Source organism: Anas acuta, chromosome 2, assembly GCF_963932015.1.
Source record: "Anas acuta chromosome 2, bAnaAcu1.1, whole genome shotgun sequence".
Classification (NCBI taxonomy): Eukaryota; Metazoa; Chordata; class Aves; order Anseriformes; family Anatidae; genus Anas; species Anas acuta.
In genome coordinates, this window is record NC_088980.1 from 106,073,049 (window position 1) to 106,089,145 (window position 16,097).

General features: G+C 38.7%; 1 protein-coding gene and 1 long non-coding RNA gene across 6 annotated transcripts in view; one reads left to right on the forward strand and one right to left on the reverse strand.

Moving 5' to 3' along the window:
• Positions 1–5,894, reverse strand: part of MYOM1 (myomesin 1) — a 77,189-nt gene extending 71,295 nt beyond the window's left edge. For all 5 annotated transcript variants that reach the window (XM_068671511.1, XM_068671512.1, XM_068671509.1 and 2 more), the window contains exons 1-2: positions 5,735–5,894; positions 1,858–2,344 (exon numbers count right to left, since the gene is read on the reverse strand). In XM_068671511.1, the coding sequence (XP_068527612.1) occupies positions 1,858–2,285 (428 nt within the window). In that variant the 5' untranslated portion in view covers positions 2,286–2,344; positions 5,735–5,894. The remainder of the gene's footprint in view (positions 1–1,857; positions 2,345–5,734) is intronic.
• A 925-nt stretch (positions 5,895–6,819) lies between these two features.
• Positions 6,820–10,817, forward strand: LOC137851791 (uncharacterized). Its single transcript, XR_011093477.1, has 3 exons — positions 6,820–7,120; positions 7,233–7,303; positions 9,262–10,817. It is a non-coding gene; the product is annotated as an uncharacterized lncRNA (long non-coding RNA).
• The last annotated feature ends 5,280 nt before the right edge of the window (positions 10,818–16,097 follow it).

The following is a 16,097-nucleotide window of genomic DNA, read 5'->3' on the forward strand; positions in this document are numbered from 1 at the left end:
TTCAGAACCATATTCTCCTGTGTATTAAATTTCATTCAAGAACGGTTTAAATTGGTCAATCTAATCTCCCAAGTCCTTGTCTCCCATAGCAGCACTGAGTTGCTCCAATACAAAGACAGGATCACAGAGAGACATTGCAGCAGAGACATTCTTATCTCTGGTTGCCAGGATAGTATGAGGTCTGTTGGCAACTCTTGTACTACAGAGTAGCTTGCAAATAGCAACAAATATACTGTTTCAAAACAAAAGCTATTATGACTATTATTATTAAAACATATAGGAAATCTAGAAATGTTTTAAGCTCTCTCCCAGTACGATTTCAGTACATTAAACAATTCAGTTTCCTGTAGTATTGCTTTGCTGACATTAGAGTTCTTGGTGAGAAGACTCGTGTTTCAGAAGAAACATCTGACAAACCTGTGTCACTGAAGAGATTGTAAATGAAGCTAGGCAGCAATTATTTTTACAACCATTTTTATTTTTTTGTAACTTCAGTGTTCCCATTTACTGGAATATTCAAAGTTTTCTATGAGAATAGGGAGGCTTTGGGTTAGGGTGAGAAGCAACACATAGCTGCGTCACTACAGTGCAGGAGCCATTTGGGATACCTCCCCCTACCCGACACTCTCTAGAAACATAGTCCCATCACCTCCAGTCTTCATCAGCAGATTACAAATGAGACTCTTTTGCTACTCCATTCAGCGATTAATTATTTACACAACGGAAATGGTTTCAACAGGAAAGATAGTATATAATCTAGCCCAAGACAGTCAGGCACTCCAGTCATTCATTTGGGCTCTAATTGCCTGAGGTTCAAATTCATGAACAAACTCTGGCAAATAGAGACATGACCCTGAACTTCCTGAAAGCCAAGTGGCAGCCAGAAGGCTGCAATCACAAGGCCTTATTTACTATGGCACAGTAGCCTTTCCTTCAGTGGCTTTGGCCAGGAGTCCATCTTTATCCAAAATCCCTGGAGGTCATTTAGTTTTCAGAATTCAAGTTTTACGGTGAACAAGCCATGATTGGTTCTGCTAGTAATACTCTAATTTTATATTAACATAATGGAGAGCAGATGTTTTGGTCTATAATTTGTTTGTTATTTCCTCCACTGCTAACAACTGATCTAATCTTACTTTAATGCTCCCCTAATTTCTGTTAATTTCTGAGATACATTAAAATTATGTGAGGCTATGGTATCTAAAACATTCTGCTAATGCATTGATTGAGCAATATTTACTTTCATAAACAAAAAAATAATGGTACTCTTTGAAAATAGTATGCCTCAACCTATTTCCACAGTGAAATGTTCAATTTCTTGAACAATTTGAACAATTCTTGTTCAATTTCACTCAGCACAAAAATGAAACATTTATTCCAAGGAATAATGATATATGGGCATGTCAGCTCAAACTTAGGAGAACAGCTCCAAGTTCTTTTACTGCTCCAATGTGGCCAAGTAAGAGCCAGCCTCAACCCAAAAGCTATCTCAACAATGCGGATTAACTTCAGTTCTCCTAGTATGGCAAAAACATTGGGTGGGTCATGCCCAGCCAGTTTGGAGAATGAAGGTACAACTCGTATCTGTCATCATTCAGCCACGTCAGCATTGCAAGTGCTGTTCTCATGACAATCCAACCATCACACATGAGTTAGCCCAGCAAACTAAGCTGACCAGAGTTCTTCCTAGTCTCAAAGCCAAGGAAAAACTCCAGGTCTGGAAAATATGTTAACACAAGTTACAGAACTTGTTTGTGTTGAAGAACTGGAGAGTTTTGCCATTGATTTCAATAAGAGACAGTTAGACATTTTTGTTTTGGAATACTGTTTCAAAGGTAGATGTACTTTTTGCCTTACCCAAGACTGTAGGCTTCAGATCCCAGCCTGTAGGCTGCAGCCAGCTTGTTGATTGATTCAGATCCATGACTATAGGCAGCTGAGCTCTTGCTGAGGGCTTCAGAGTCAAGACTGTAGGCAGCAGATCTTTTACTTTGTGCAGCAGAGTGATCATAGGCTGTAGATCCATAGCTGTAGGCTGCTGACTCAAGGTCATAGGCTGAAGAGCCACGGCTGTATGCTGCTGAAGACTCAAGGCTGAAGTCTGCTGCGGAGGCATGGCGATAGGCTGCAGAACCCCTAGCATAAGCTGTAGATCCTTGAGCATAGACAGCAGATTTGCTTTTGGTTTCTTTTTGGTACTGGCTTACAGTTGACTGCAGTGCTTTATGGCGATATGCTCGGTCATAATGGTCATGGTGTCTTTGATAGAATGGTAAAGACATCATGAGTGCCTTCTAATTTTGTTTTTGCTGCACTCTTCTGAATGTAGATATAACAGGACTGTCTGAAAAAGATCAAACATAAAGACTCACACCAAAGAAACTTAAGAGCTAGCATACAATTAGTAAAGAACAAACTAACATGAAACTTAAACCTTTAAAAAATAAATGTAATAAATTTAGGGCTATCATTTATGATGTTTATTGGACTTTAAGGTAGGCTCATATTTAAGTTTCAGGAAGTGCATACGTCATTCGTTGGGAACAGAAATCTTTACATTATTGTGCCTGATCATTTGTAGTTGATTTCCCTGTTCTTACTGCAAACTGTTGAAGTTTCATGTATTCAACTCTTCCAGTCATTACTGCCAGCTACTGAAATCTTGTGTTCAGCTTCTTCAGAGATACTGTAAATACTTTTGTTAAATTACAAAAGACAGAATAAATTATTAAATTATTTTAAAGAGCATGAGAGATTTCAAGAGGGCTATTCAGTTTATAATATGAGATAAAAATATATGAACATTTCATTCATTTTCATAATCCAATTTTCAAATTCAATTTAATTTATGGCTTAAAACTTTAATACTCAATTAAGAGCAGTAAGATTGTGAAGGACACCACTTTTTTTCTGTAAACATGCATTACATTGATTATTTTGTGTGTGTTAACAGAGTTTCATTTAAAGGGGCTTATCACAGTTTTACAGTTTAATAAGGAATACAGTCTGTATCCAATAATTAAAATAACATAATGTTCATCAGTCTGAATGGCCTCTCTTCTTAACCTAGAAATATTGTGTGGAAAATCATCATGAAAATTCCTCCAGATGGTATTCCTATCTAAGTTTTACTTTGCACAGTCATCAATAGATTATCTGGCAGTTTTTCATAGTATGAAATTTGATCAGGAGAGAGGTAGTTCCCCTCTCAAAATGGGATGAGGATTGAGTGCAGAAAGGATTTCCCTTTGTTTTTTCAGCTGGCAATACAATCTTGTTTTGTTTTGCTGTTATTATTAAAACTGACGTTTTCTTCTCTGGCATGCAAAGTTGCCTCTACCATTCAATCCCTCATGATAACCTTTCTTTTTCTTATCATTGGTCATTAGGCTTACAATGTGCCTAGGATTGTCACTGAAGAGGTACGTCATTATGAATAGAAATGAGCTACAGTGGGAAAATGTTGAGAAAAATTTGAAGATCCAAAACCAAGAGAGGTGTTTGCTATTGTTTTTTATACCAATCACAGAAACATGGAACTTGTTCTGCTTCTCTTTTTGTTCATGTTAATGAAACTACTTCTCTGATGTTTTTATATAAAATACACTTACAAATCTGGAATGTAATTTTGATTCCATTAAAATCATTATTTTTTCACTGGTCTTTTTGCTTTCAAGATTTCAGTCTTTGGATTTTTCTTTAGTATTCATTCTGATAGCAAGCCAACAAATTGCAAACTATTCTCTTTGGTCACTGCTCAGGTACTCAACTGGACTAATGCTAATTATGAAGAAAAAAAAAGTTTCAACATATTTGTATTTCAGGGCTCACTCAAGGTCTGAGAACTGCTCTTTGCATGATAACAGAAGTGATCACTCGCTTGCAGAAATTCAACAATAAACTAAGAAAGTCATTCAGAAGTCTTTAAGTATGTAGAAGAAATTGATTTCATAACCATAGTGAAACTATGACTTCCAGGAGACCAGTTTGTCCATTTACTTTATTTCTACCTGAGGAAGGGAGGAATGGGAAAGCGTGTTAGCCCATTGTCCTCTACATTAAAAACTCAGGTTCCTTGCTAACTTCCTTATTTCTCCTGCTGGCTATTTTTTTTCATGTAAGTCTAATGAACACAATTAGCCTGTTTACTATCTTTATATCTAATACCTATCAATATTTTTTGTTGTGATTATTTCACTTTGTTGGCTTCAGAGATTTCTTCTTCATTTTTCTTCATTACTTTCTCTCCCAGCTCCACAGAGTTAGTTTAGGATTTGCAAGCCACTGTGATTTTTGTTGAGCAAAGTTAAGGTGTACAGATGAGTCATGTTTTACACGCTGAAAAGGAAAGAGCATGAGAGCATCCTGTGTACCTTTTGTAGAGCATTACATTTGCCTCCCTTCATATTCACCAGCCTCATTTGCAGCATTAGTGAGCTTTGTCGTGGTTACAACAGCCACAACGTTAACACTCATTCAGTTCTGTTGCTCAGGGATTTGCACAGCTCTCCAGGATTCAAAGCAAGGAAGGTGATCCAAAAGTATAGAGCACTTTATGTATTGTACATTAAAGAGTTAAGTGAGGCATTTCGATGTACATCTTATCAGAGCAAAAGAACAAGCTTAACCATTTAAGTCAGTATATATAAAATGTGTTAAAGGCAACTTTTTCTTCCAAACACAAAAGCTGTGGGACTCATTATCCTCAGGAGTACAAGGAGGAGTATATGTTAGGCATAAGAACTAAGTAAGGCAAGCTGAACAAGTCACCTCTCTTGGTTCAAATCAAAGGCCAACTCTTACTCATCAAGCATTACTCACAGGTTAAGGATCAGTTAGTTACACCAGTCTGACCAGTAGTGCTATGTTTTGGGGGATGACAAGAAATTCTGAACCTTACAAGGATTTTACTCCAACTTGGGGCACTGTCTGGTTATCTGACTGAGTCCCATCTCTGGAGTTTTATAAAATCCATATTACCTGCACCTCCTTAGTTTGAGTCCATTCATCAGCCCCTTTTATTATGAGGGTAAAATCCCTCTCAAGGTCTGTGTAGGATTTTATAACTGCAGAGCCTGGCCTAAAAATATAGTGGCCACAGTTAGATGAATATGCAGAGTAGGGATCTATATGTTAGCAGCTGCTGAACTGAATTTTCAAAATGGCATCTGAGCAAACAGGCAGTTCTGTACTTGTCTGTAGGTTGTAAATGCACACTAAAGGAAGTGATTTTATTAGAATTGCCTCTTGCACTATTTATTATCTGTTATTCTTTGAAGATCTACTTCATCAATTAAAATAGTGAAATAGAAAAAAAAATACTGAAACACATAAGCTTACAAAAATTACAAGATTTCTTTCAGTTCAGTCAATGGTGTTTCATATACTTTACAAATAATGAGACATCCTATGAAATTAGAAAATATTTAGATTATTTACCTATTCTCTAATCCCAAAAGAAGTAGCACAACAAATTCCTTCTGTATCTCAGTAATCCATGCTTCATTTGAGAGTATGACAAGAATATGCTGGGACAGTTGAGTTGCTAAGCGAACCCTTGTGCTATGCTTTGTTTCACAGCTGAGCCTTTAGAGTTCTTCAGCTCCCATCTACAACTCCCTCAAATAACTGTTGAGCTGAGAAGATTAAAGAGAGCTACTATCAACCCGGTAGTACAGACTCTAATTGAAAATAGTTGAACACATAAAATCTTCCATCATAAAGGAACACTTACCAGGGCCCAGAAGAACAATGGCAATTGGAATAGCTCTGAAATGGATGAACAACAGAAAAACACAGCAGCTATGAATGCAGCAAAGGGAGAGGTAGTCAGGACCAGGGGTAGGGACTGGACTTGAAGGTCCAGAACAAAAATAATGCCTGCAGTCAGTGGAATGTCAGAGCCCCAGTCCAGACCTTTTATGGCCAGGAGGGTGATAAATATAGCAGCAAAGAGTGAGAGAGACAGAGACAGATACCGATACCCTGTGCTATCTCTGTGCAAACACATGATGACAGCAGTGTCAGGCTGAGCATTCTCCCTTTTAAATATCTTCCATAAAATCAGCATAAAATCAGCATGCCAATTTAAAATTATTTATAGAATTTTTTCCTTAGTTAAATCAGCTTTAGGAAACCAAACAATATGTCATGTCATGATTCAGAGAGTAGGAAATATCAGTCTCTGTATTGACCTTTGCCATGATACAAGAATATTAAAGTTTTACGGATTCTTTTAATTTTTTTATGCCATGCCACAGTGCATGTAACAGATATTTCACAGCTTAATGACAGACAACCTATTGAAGTAATTAGCAGCAAAACTCAATAAAGCCATACAACACGTTACAGTTCAATAAAAATGTACTTTCCTTGCTCTGTTGATAAGATGTTACATTTTTATCATCTTATTTAAATAAAATACTAAATTAAGAACATGACCTCATGAGGTATTTAAGTAGATACATGTATAACCAATGTAACTCTAAGACCCAACTTTTTGTTTCTGAATGAAATAGTGTTATTTCTAGGGATAATGAAATGGGCTTTTCTTTCACTTTGGTTACAACATTTTGGCACAGGAATGCACGTGACCCAATGTAATGGCTAAATATTGCATGAGAACATTTTTTGTCATTTGGAAGAGGGTTTAATTTGTGAAACTATGCTGTGACCTCATTGTAAATAAGTATTTTGCTCTGCAGAGTACATTTAGCTTTCAATACAAATGGTTATTCCACTTTTATCTTGCACATTTGCATTGTCAGGAATGTTAACCCAAAGTTCAGCTGTAGCCACTTCCACCACACCTACCATACAACACGGCTGAAAGCTTTCCAGATCTTCCTCTTCTGCTGTGGTCTCTTACATGGAACCACAGGCAGAAGGTCTGGATGAGACCAGCTGCCCCAGGCTTTTCTGAACCATGGTTCACTGGTATCCTCTTCCTTACCTCACCTACCATAAATCCACCTGAAACCTGTTGATTTAACTTACTAGCTAGTAGTTCCTTGGGTAGCTGCTACCTCCTGCCTTGTGCTATGCCGTGGAGTAAGTTCACACACTTCTTCATCTTCTGCATGGGAGCTGCTTACCTACATCAACTGTAAAGCCTAAGAAGGTATGGACAGAAAAAAAAAAAAAAAAGGTGTACAGCCATACGAACTTTGTCTTGGCTCAGGCAACTGGCTGAATGGAGAACTAGAACTCTAATATAAACTCTTCTTCCCCAGGTTTCTGCACCAATGGCAGCTCCACTGATCTACAGAGTTTGGGCTGTAATATATACTTTTAATTAGAGAAGGTGAGAGACTCCTGAATTGTGTTACAGACTCCACACCTTCACAGTGGGTCATTTGCAAAGGCACATTAAAAGACTTAATGACATACTAATTTCTTTTGAAATTTTCAGAGAGATGTAGAGAAATTAAACCAATTAAGCATCCTGGTTTTTTCCTTTCATTGCAATAGAATTTGTATAGATCACATGTGGGATATGAAAATCTGAATAACATTTTCAGTGTTTTTCCAGGTATAACAACATTACCGAGTGCCATTTTTTAGATCCTGTGCTGATTTTGTTTATTATGTAAATAAAATTGAGATAGAGTATGGCAGCAAAATCTTTTAGGTTCTTGAAATACTTTGGCACTTAAATTTATGCACTTTATATGCCTATAAAATGAGATAATATCCATAGCTAATTTTAAACCACTTAACTCCCATTTGAATATCAAAGTGCATGTTTCAAAGCACTTGGAGCTCTGTAAATCTTAGAATCCCTGCAGCACTGTGTATCCACATCTATTTAGTCGCACTGGTCCTAGGAGAGAGACTCCAGAAATTGTAGTTCAGTCTTCGTCTAATTAGAATTACATAGTGCCAGGGACCTGTTTGCTTTTCTGAATGGGAAAGCTGGGGGATAAATTTAGAACTTCACACAGCAGAAAAAATAGCTTTCCAGGCTGTTTGTCTCATTAAGTTTTAAGAGCTACAGGACGCTGTAGCTGTGAGCACTAGTAGAATTCCACAACATCCAAATCCATCTCTTTCAACAGAATCACAGAATCACAGAATTTCTAGGTTGGAAGAGACCTCCAAGATCATCGAGTCCAACTTCTGACCTAACACTAACAGTCCCCACTAAACCATATCCCTAAGCTCTATATCTAAACGTCTTTTAAAGACCTCCAGGGATGGTGACTCCACCACTTCCCTGGGCAGCCCAGTCCAATGTCTAACAACCCTTTCGGTGAAGAAGTTCTTCCTAACATCCAACCTAAAACTCCCCTGGCGCAACTTTAGCCCATTCCCCCTCGTCCTGTCACCAGGCACGTGGGAGAACAGACCAACCCCCACCTCGCTACAGCCTCCTTTGAGGTACCTGTAGAGAGCGATAAGGTCGCCCCCGAGCCTCCTTTTCTTCAGGCTGAACAAGCCCAGGAGATGAACAAGCCCAGTAAATAAAACTACCAAAATATTTTTTGGAAGGCAGAGATTTTGAGCATGTATATTGTCTTCTGGAATTTATTTTCAAACCTGGGTCCAATTTTCTGAATGGATTCCCCTCTCCCCCAAAAAAGGAGGTCTTAGTCTCCAACTAAATTCAATCTCGGTTTCATTTTATTCTGCTTTCTTGTGTGATGACCTGGTGCTCTTGTTTCCCAATCCATGCTGTAGGACAAGTTTCCTACATTTAAAGCAAGCTCAGGTTTGGAGACTCAACAAAATGGAACTGCAACAGCTAAAGATACTTCAAAGACTGGAAAATATATAAATTTGCTAGACAAGATTAGTCCAGTAGCTAGCAGCAGATAGTTCAGGAAAATATACAAGAAACCACACAGTGGAGGGTTTTGCAGCATCCTTTCCAAGAGGATGTTTCCCCTTAGCATTTGTAGTTTATCAGATATTTTATAATCTTATAACCTTGGGATGTGGTTTAGTGATGGGACTTGGTACGTCAGGTTGATGGTTGGACCTGATGATCTTGAAGATCTTTTCCAACCTAGATGATTACAGGATTCTATGATTCTATGTCTTATAGGAGAAGCTGTGGTTGCTTAATGAAGTCCTGTAGTTTAAAAAAAGTTAAGATTTGGAATACCTGTCCACGGCTTCGAGTAAAACTTCTGAATTTGGTATAATGCTAATCCTAAAGTGAGCATAATTTTTACTAGCTCTCTGAAAATCAATTTGAATTTGGTTATTTAATAAGCTGTCAAAAGTTACTAGTTCCCATCTGTGTTTTTCTTGCTATAGCTTGGTCCTGGCTGCCTACCAGAAGCTGTCAATGTCCTATTAGCACATACGTGCCTGTTCCTCTGAAATCCTCCAGCAAAGCATGGCAGCCAGGTGACAGCAGTCTTCCCCCAAAATGTTTGGAAAGGAACAGAGAACCAAAGTCTTATTTCATCGTTTCTAACAACTGGGATTCAGAGCTCAGCTTTTGGTAACTGAAACAAGCCATAAGATCAACCACCAACAGTGACACAACAGGAATCCTCATCTAGCAAAAGCAACTCTTCCAAGTCATTTAGTTGCACCAAATTTCCAATGTGCTCTCCCAAAATACTGTGCTTGTGATGATAAGTAATTACTTCTGGATGTTTTACCTATACATCTTTGCACTATTCCCAGCATCTGAGCTGCAGTAAGGTTCAGTGAGAGACATGCACTGTAAGGGCAACAGACATATCCAAACCCCACTGTCTGCTCCCACAGGAAAGAGACCATGAATTCACTGCAAAGACACAAATTTCTGTAAATGGATGTGATGGAATTAAGAGGGGGTGCCAAAAGAAGCCTCTAGGAAAGGAGGGCTTCAGCTCTCCTCCTCTGCCTCCACCAGCAGCTGGTTTAGAAAACAGAACATTTCTTTTTCCTGATAACAGCTGTGACAAAGTGTAGATTTATCCAAGGCAGATTTAACTATCTATATACAGCACCAGTGCTGGTGTAGCACTGGCAACACAATGCTCAGCAAAACACCTTTTTACCTGCTATTTACTCAGCTGATCAGTTTGGGGTGAGTATTTCAGTCAGCCCTGATCTCTGTGCTGCTGCAGGTGTACATCTAGCAGAAATGAAGTAGTTAGTCTAAAGTGCTCACATATATATCTCTAGGTGATGGCCATGTGGACATATCCTTAACTATTTCTTCAGTGCAAGAACGTAAGGACATCAAGACTCTATTACACCCCAGATGATGCTATACAATGAGTCATATTGCAAATGCACATGCTGAAAACAACGAAAAAGATTACTGACCTAGCACAAAGAGTGCTGCTATTAAGTGAAGACACTGTGCTTATACAGCCTTATCTCTGTCCCTTTTATCTGACTGCACATTTATTCTTCCTGTCACAGCACATCCATATTATTTAGGTCTGCTGCTCCTTCCTTCTTCTCGGGCTATTCTTAAAATCCCCACTCTTGTTTATTTTCCATCTCCACATTTTGAACTCAAAACACCATTCTACATGCTCATGCTGCTGGTTGCAAATTGAAGCAAACTATTTAACCATGATATTTGGTGTGCATTATTTGTTTCTAGAAATTTATGTAAAAAGCTATCAATGTACACACTGTCAAACAGGCAAGTGGTATCCCAGGGGCTCAATTTATGAAATGCTAAATAAGATCTTAAAAGGCTGAGATATATCGTGATATAGCACAAACAAGTTACATGCCAGCCATTTTTGTTGTGCAACAAATTGTTGTTCAGCTGGGATAAAAATATTTCTGCTAAAAATCTTTGCACTGTATATTTTAAACTGAAGACTTTTGCATTTGAAGAATTTGTGGTCTTTTTTGTGTTATTGTTTTTGCGTTTTTTTTTTTTGTTTTTTTTTTTAACCTATTTTGTAAATTTCTAAATAAAAATTTTCTGAAAATTGGGCCATAAAGATTTTTTGTTTTTCCATAGAGAAAATCAGGAAGGAAGACTACAGATATATATTACATTTCTTTTAAATCATTTTTATTTTAAAGAGTCTTTTCTTCAAAAACATCAAAGATCAGTCTAGCAGACAAAGAAAACAATTTCATGTGGAACCTAAAAGAGAACCCAGCTGCAACATAATGGTTTGAGACAGGAAAAACTGATATTCTTCGTGCTTGAAGGTCCTGTTCTTGCAGCCACCAGCTTTTCCAAAGTACTAAGTAAACATGGGTTGGAGGAACCCTGCTGGCAGCTCCCACAGATGAGTAGCTTTGCTTAGTGTCATTGGGAGGCTGAAGCAAAACCATTCTGAGCAGTGGATTAAAAATTAAAATAAAATAAAATAAAATAAAATAAAATAAAATAAAATAAAATAAAATAAAATAAAATAAAATAAAATAAAATAAAATAAAATAAAATAAAATAAAATAAAATAAAATAAAATAAAATAATAAAAAAAAATAAAATAAAATAGACCCTTGAGGATGTGATTAACTTCCTGATCTTTCCTGGTTTCTGAAAAAACAAGCTCACCTAGTGACTGTGCTAGGTGAGCACACCCCTCCCCACCCAATTTGCTGGCCCACTTGGTAATTCAGTACTGCTCCCATTACCAAACCATAGGAATTTGGGAAACTTTCCCAGCCTGTAACCATCACTCCAGCACGTTACCCACCACATTACAATTCATCATTATAATCAAAACACTTTGGTTTGTATTTCTTCTTTCCTTATAGTGGTTTTTGCTTTGTTATCCTGTGCTCTTCCTTTATTCTTTTTTCTTCTCTATTTTTCCTCTATTTCCTTTGAGTATTTTGCTCTTCACAGGATCTTAGTATTGCTCTACTGCACAAAACACTGATTTCTAAATTTTCCCTACACCATAGGCAATTGCTATTTAAAACAATACACCAGCAGCAGCACAATTTCTAATTCTAGCTCTGCTTCAGTTGTGGTTTTCAATCACACTTGCCTCTAATGAGTATGAACTGTGCGCAGCATAAGACCAGTCTTTTAAGCTAATCTGACTAGTCTGCATGTCTGAACTGCATAAGAGTGTGAATAAGAGTGGTTATTACTTTTTTTTTTGGACTGTAATTACATGTTTGGAACAATATTAAATTGCCAAGAAAGTCATTGCTTGTCTTAAACAGAGAAAATCTCTCTTGGAAAAAAATAAGCCTATTTAGAAGTGAAGGACTGAGAAATTGGTCGTATTTTTTAGTACAATAGGATCACTGATACTAGACAGATGACAAGTGTCCCATCACTTCTGCATACAGTAAAGTACAACCAAATGGCAATTTCAGTCTACAATGAGAAATGCAGGAAGAGAAAAGAATTCAGGTTGGAAGGGACCTGGGAGGTCTCGTGTCGAACCAAAGCAGTGCCAGCTGCAAGGTTGTCCGGGGCTTTGTTGAGCTGGGTCTTGAAAACCTCCAGTGGTGGTGCCTGCACGACCTTCATGCACAACCTGTCTTTGGCCCTGGCCCTTCTAACAGCTGAGACACAGGAGCAGCATCCCTAGGTGTTAGCTGACTGTATCTTTGGTTAATGAAATGGGCAATTTCCTTGAAAATAGAAGTTCAGCCTGGCTGCTCATGCCAGACAGGAGGTTTCTCCTAAAATGTAAAAATTGACATCTGGGCTGCCTCTGGGTACAGATAGCTCTGGGGAGGGTTACAACTGCTCCCCTGCTAGGCTGTCATGAGGGCTCACAGAGCTACAAATGTTGAATATTCACAAGCACGTGATGTCCAGAAACATGTGCAGGTCTTCAGCTGCGTGCCCAGATAGAGGATGTGGACATGAGAAAGCAGCAGTGACCTTTCTTCAGGTTCTGAAAGAGCTCGATACTAATCCAAAGAAGCCGGAGTGGTTTCAGGAGCTTAATGACCCACAGAAAGGAAGCTTCATGCTGGGTGATGCCCAGGGAAGGTCACTGATAATGGTCATCAATGCAAGGGAAAAGCAAATCTGTATTTATCTGATTTATCATTGGAAGCACAGATACAGCAAGCTGGGAGAACACAGGGCTGTGGTCATGATAGCCATTTCGAATTTGAATCAGCTCACTAAAATTGCTGAATAACATTAATTTTCAGAGTACTGCATCTCCAAACTGTGTGTATAATTAATAAATCAGTATTCTGAATGTAAGCTAGGACTAGCTAATCAAGCCCACATTTTTTACCATAGCTCAGTGAAAACTGCTGACAGCAACATTGATACTCACAATCTTTAGCAAACATAGCGATGCCATATTTGTTTTTCAGTTTTTCTTTCCAAGTGTCAGATACAAGGACAGCATTATTTCACTGAAAATAACTTTACAGTAATGAGCAAAGAGAAACCAACTGTACAGAGCTATTTAGTTTCAGTCCTTTCTCAGCTCTGGTTACAACAAGCTTACACCAAGCTTACAACAAGCTTGCAATGTCTTGGAATTCAACTCATTTTACCTAGGAGAAGCAATTGCCTGGAAAAGACAACTCTTAAGAATCACAAAGTGTTTCAGGTAAGAAAAACTCTACCTCAGTGTGCTATTATTTGAGATGTAGTATTCAGGATGTTTGTGAATGCTGCTCACTGGGTGAACTGCATGTACACGTAATTAACAGCCAGCTTTTAATAACGGTGGATGTGAAGTGAACAGGGAACTAAAGGTTCATCCACCATTGCCACAACCTGGGCAGCCAAATGTAGGGCTGACAAATCTGAAGGGAAATCAACACTGCAGGGACATAGTCCCAGAGAATGGCACCAGGAGGGCCTGGGCACAGGGCAGCTAACCTCTCCCTGATTTTCTGTGCTGTTACCTCTGTCTTTCATTTTTGCTGATGGAAGTGGAAGGTGGTAAGAAGATGTAACGCAAGAGGTGAGTATGTGCAAGATTGACTAGAGAATATAATGATGAAAATGTATTTCAAACTCCAGTCATCTGGCCTAGGTCAAATTTTCAAACCTTAAAATCCTTCAACGTAACTGGTTTTGTAATCTTTCCTTTCTTCTGTCTCTGCTTTCCCTGTCACACAATTAAAAGGAGGTGTTTCCAAAGTACATTTGCAAACTGGTATTGAAAGCTTTCCAGTCACAATCACCTTCCTAATGCAGAGCTAATTCTTGTTCTGGAAGGGGTTTTTCTGCTACCTTGCTCAATAGAGCAGGTCTGCCCCCACTCAATGCCAATGTTTTACCCTCACTGGCCAAGGCAGCTGTTGCAATTATCTGCAACAACTGGAAGGCTGGGACCCTCCTTGCTTTGCATAGGTTTCTTTTGCTCAGCTAGAGCATTTTTGCCTTTCTGACAAAAAAATGTCCTTGATTCTATTGTCCTCATGCACTTCTTTTGTGATTAGCATTAGCTGTGTCAAGTTCGAGAAGCTGGAGAGATACCAGCATTGTGATTTTTGTCTCTGAGTCCCAGAATTGTTCTGATGAATGTATTATAAAAACCTTTGTCTGAATATGCTCTTACTGTTTGATCTTTCTGTTGCTGGAAGTGAGCTGGCAATGAGGCAGAGAAGTCTCTTTTGCCCAAGTGCTTTCTGCTTTTGAACTGCTTATAACTACTGTTCCCCCAGCACTCGTATCCTGTGAATTAAAACAGGCTGGATGAGTAATTCCCTTCCAGAGAATGCACACAGAGGGCTTCATCTTTTGTCGGTAGGCATGCCCAGTGCACGGTCCTCAAATGCCTGCTCACATAACTGCAACACAATCTCTTCATCAGCAGAGATGCCCCTCTGCGTGGCCTGCTAGGCTGCTAACTCCAGCAGATACAATTCCTAATCTTTATATCTCCCCTAAGAAAAACAATGGAGGGGAGTTAGGCTCTCGAATTATTATCTCAATATGCAGGCACTCTTTAGCTTAATTAGGAACACCCTTACAGATAAAAGCATAATCTTTGTAGGAATAATTAGAACAGCGACAGGGACCCACAGCACTCAAGGTTATTAGATAAAGTTAGAAGAACGTGGGGTCTGGTTTTGTTCAAATGATCCGCTGCTTTATACAGCTGATGCCAGCCCCTGGGCTGAATGTGCGCAGCAGGAAATATAGGGTGTATCTTTGTTTGCTATTTATAGCCGCATGGAAAATCAGAGAGGAAGCGTTTTTCCACTCAATGTGTTTTATTTTCTGTGAGATGGTCCAAACTGGAGCCCATCTGTTGGCCATTCATCACCTACTACCACTCCTTTGAAGCTCAGCCACAGTGACTGTATTTGCTTTCGCAAAAATAAAAGATTTCTTTTATTTAGACGTCACTTCAGCTCTGGCCAAAGGCCAAAGAAAATTAAAGCTAGCTACATGGAGAGATCAAACCGAATAGTTCAAGGCTATTTCCATCTTCTGTGGGTTTAGGAATTAAAGTTTGGGGTTGCTTAACTTGCAGAGGCTGCACTTCTTGAAAGTTTCAGTTTCTGATGGGATTTTGCAAAAGATCTTTGCAATTAATCCACACCAGGGGAAAAGCAGCAATATTTTGGGACTAGAAGCATAATATCCTTAAAGATTTTTGTCATCTTTTTCTTGTATTTATCTGTTTCATGAAGAAGCAATTTTCATCAAGCCTGACAGAGGCACCTTGGAATTCATTTATTTACCATTATCTCTGCAGGTCTCAAAGTGTCGTTAAAATAAAATACACAATGCATATTTTTTCAGCTAATATCAAATTTCTCTGATTTTGCATATGGAAAAATGTTAATTTATTAAGCACACCACAGCATTTTACATTTTCCACCAAAAAAAAAAAAAAGAAAAAAAGAAAAATCTCTGCCTAAAATCCCATGTTTGAGGTTTCTCCGTTATAGGGGTGTGTGCTATGATCGCAGGCAGGCAGCTGGATCCTCAGCCACGGGCTGCAAGCTCTGTCAATGTCCAAGAATAGCCCTGCAAAAGATATTAGTGGCTTCCCAATTCAGGGTGGATTTTCCGCTACCCTCCTGCATCTGCTTAAAATTTCACTCGTCTGTAATTGTCCTCCAGGGACCGGTATGGTGGCTGCCAGGGGAAACGCAGGGGAAATGTTCCCTCCCCTAATGCTTATGGGGACTTGCAGCTGCGTGATGACTGCTGGAGGGTTCCTAGCAGCTGATGATCAGTCCCAGAAATGCCTGGTGGAGCAATTCATTTTTTTTTGCTGCTG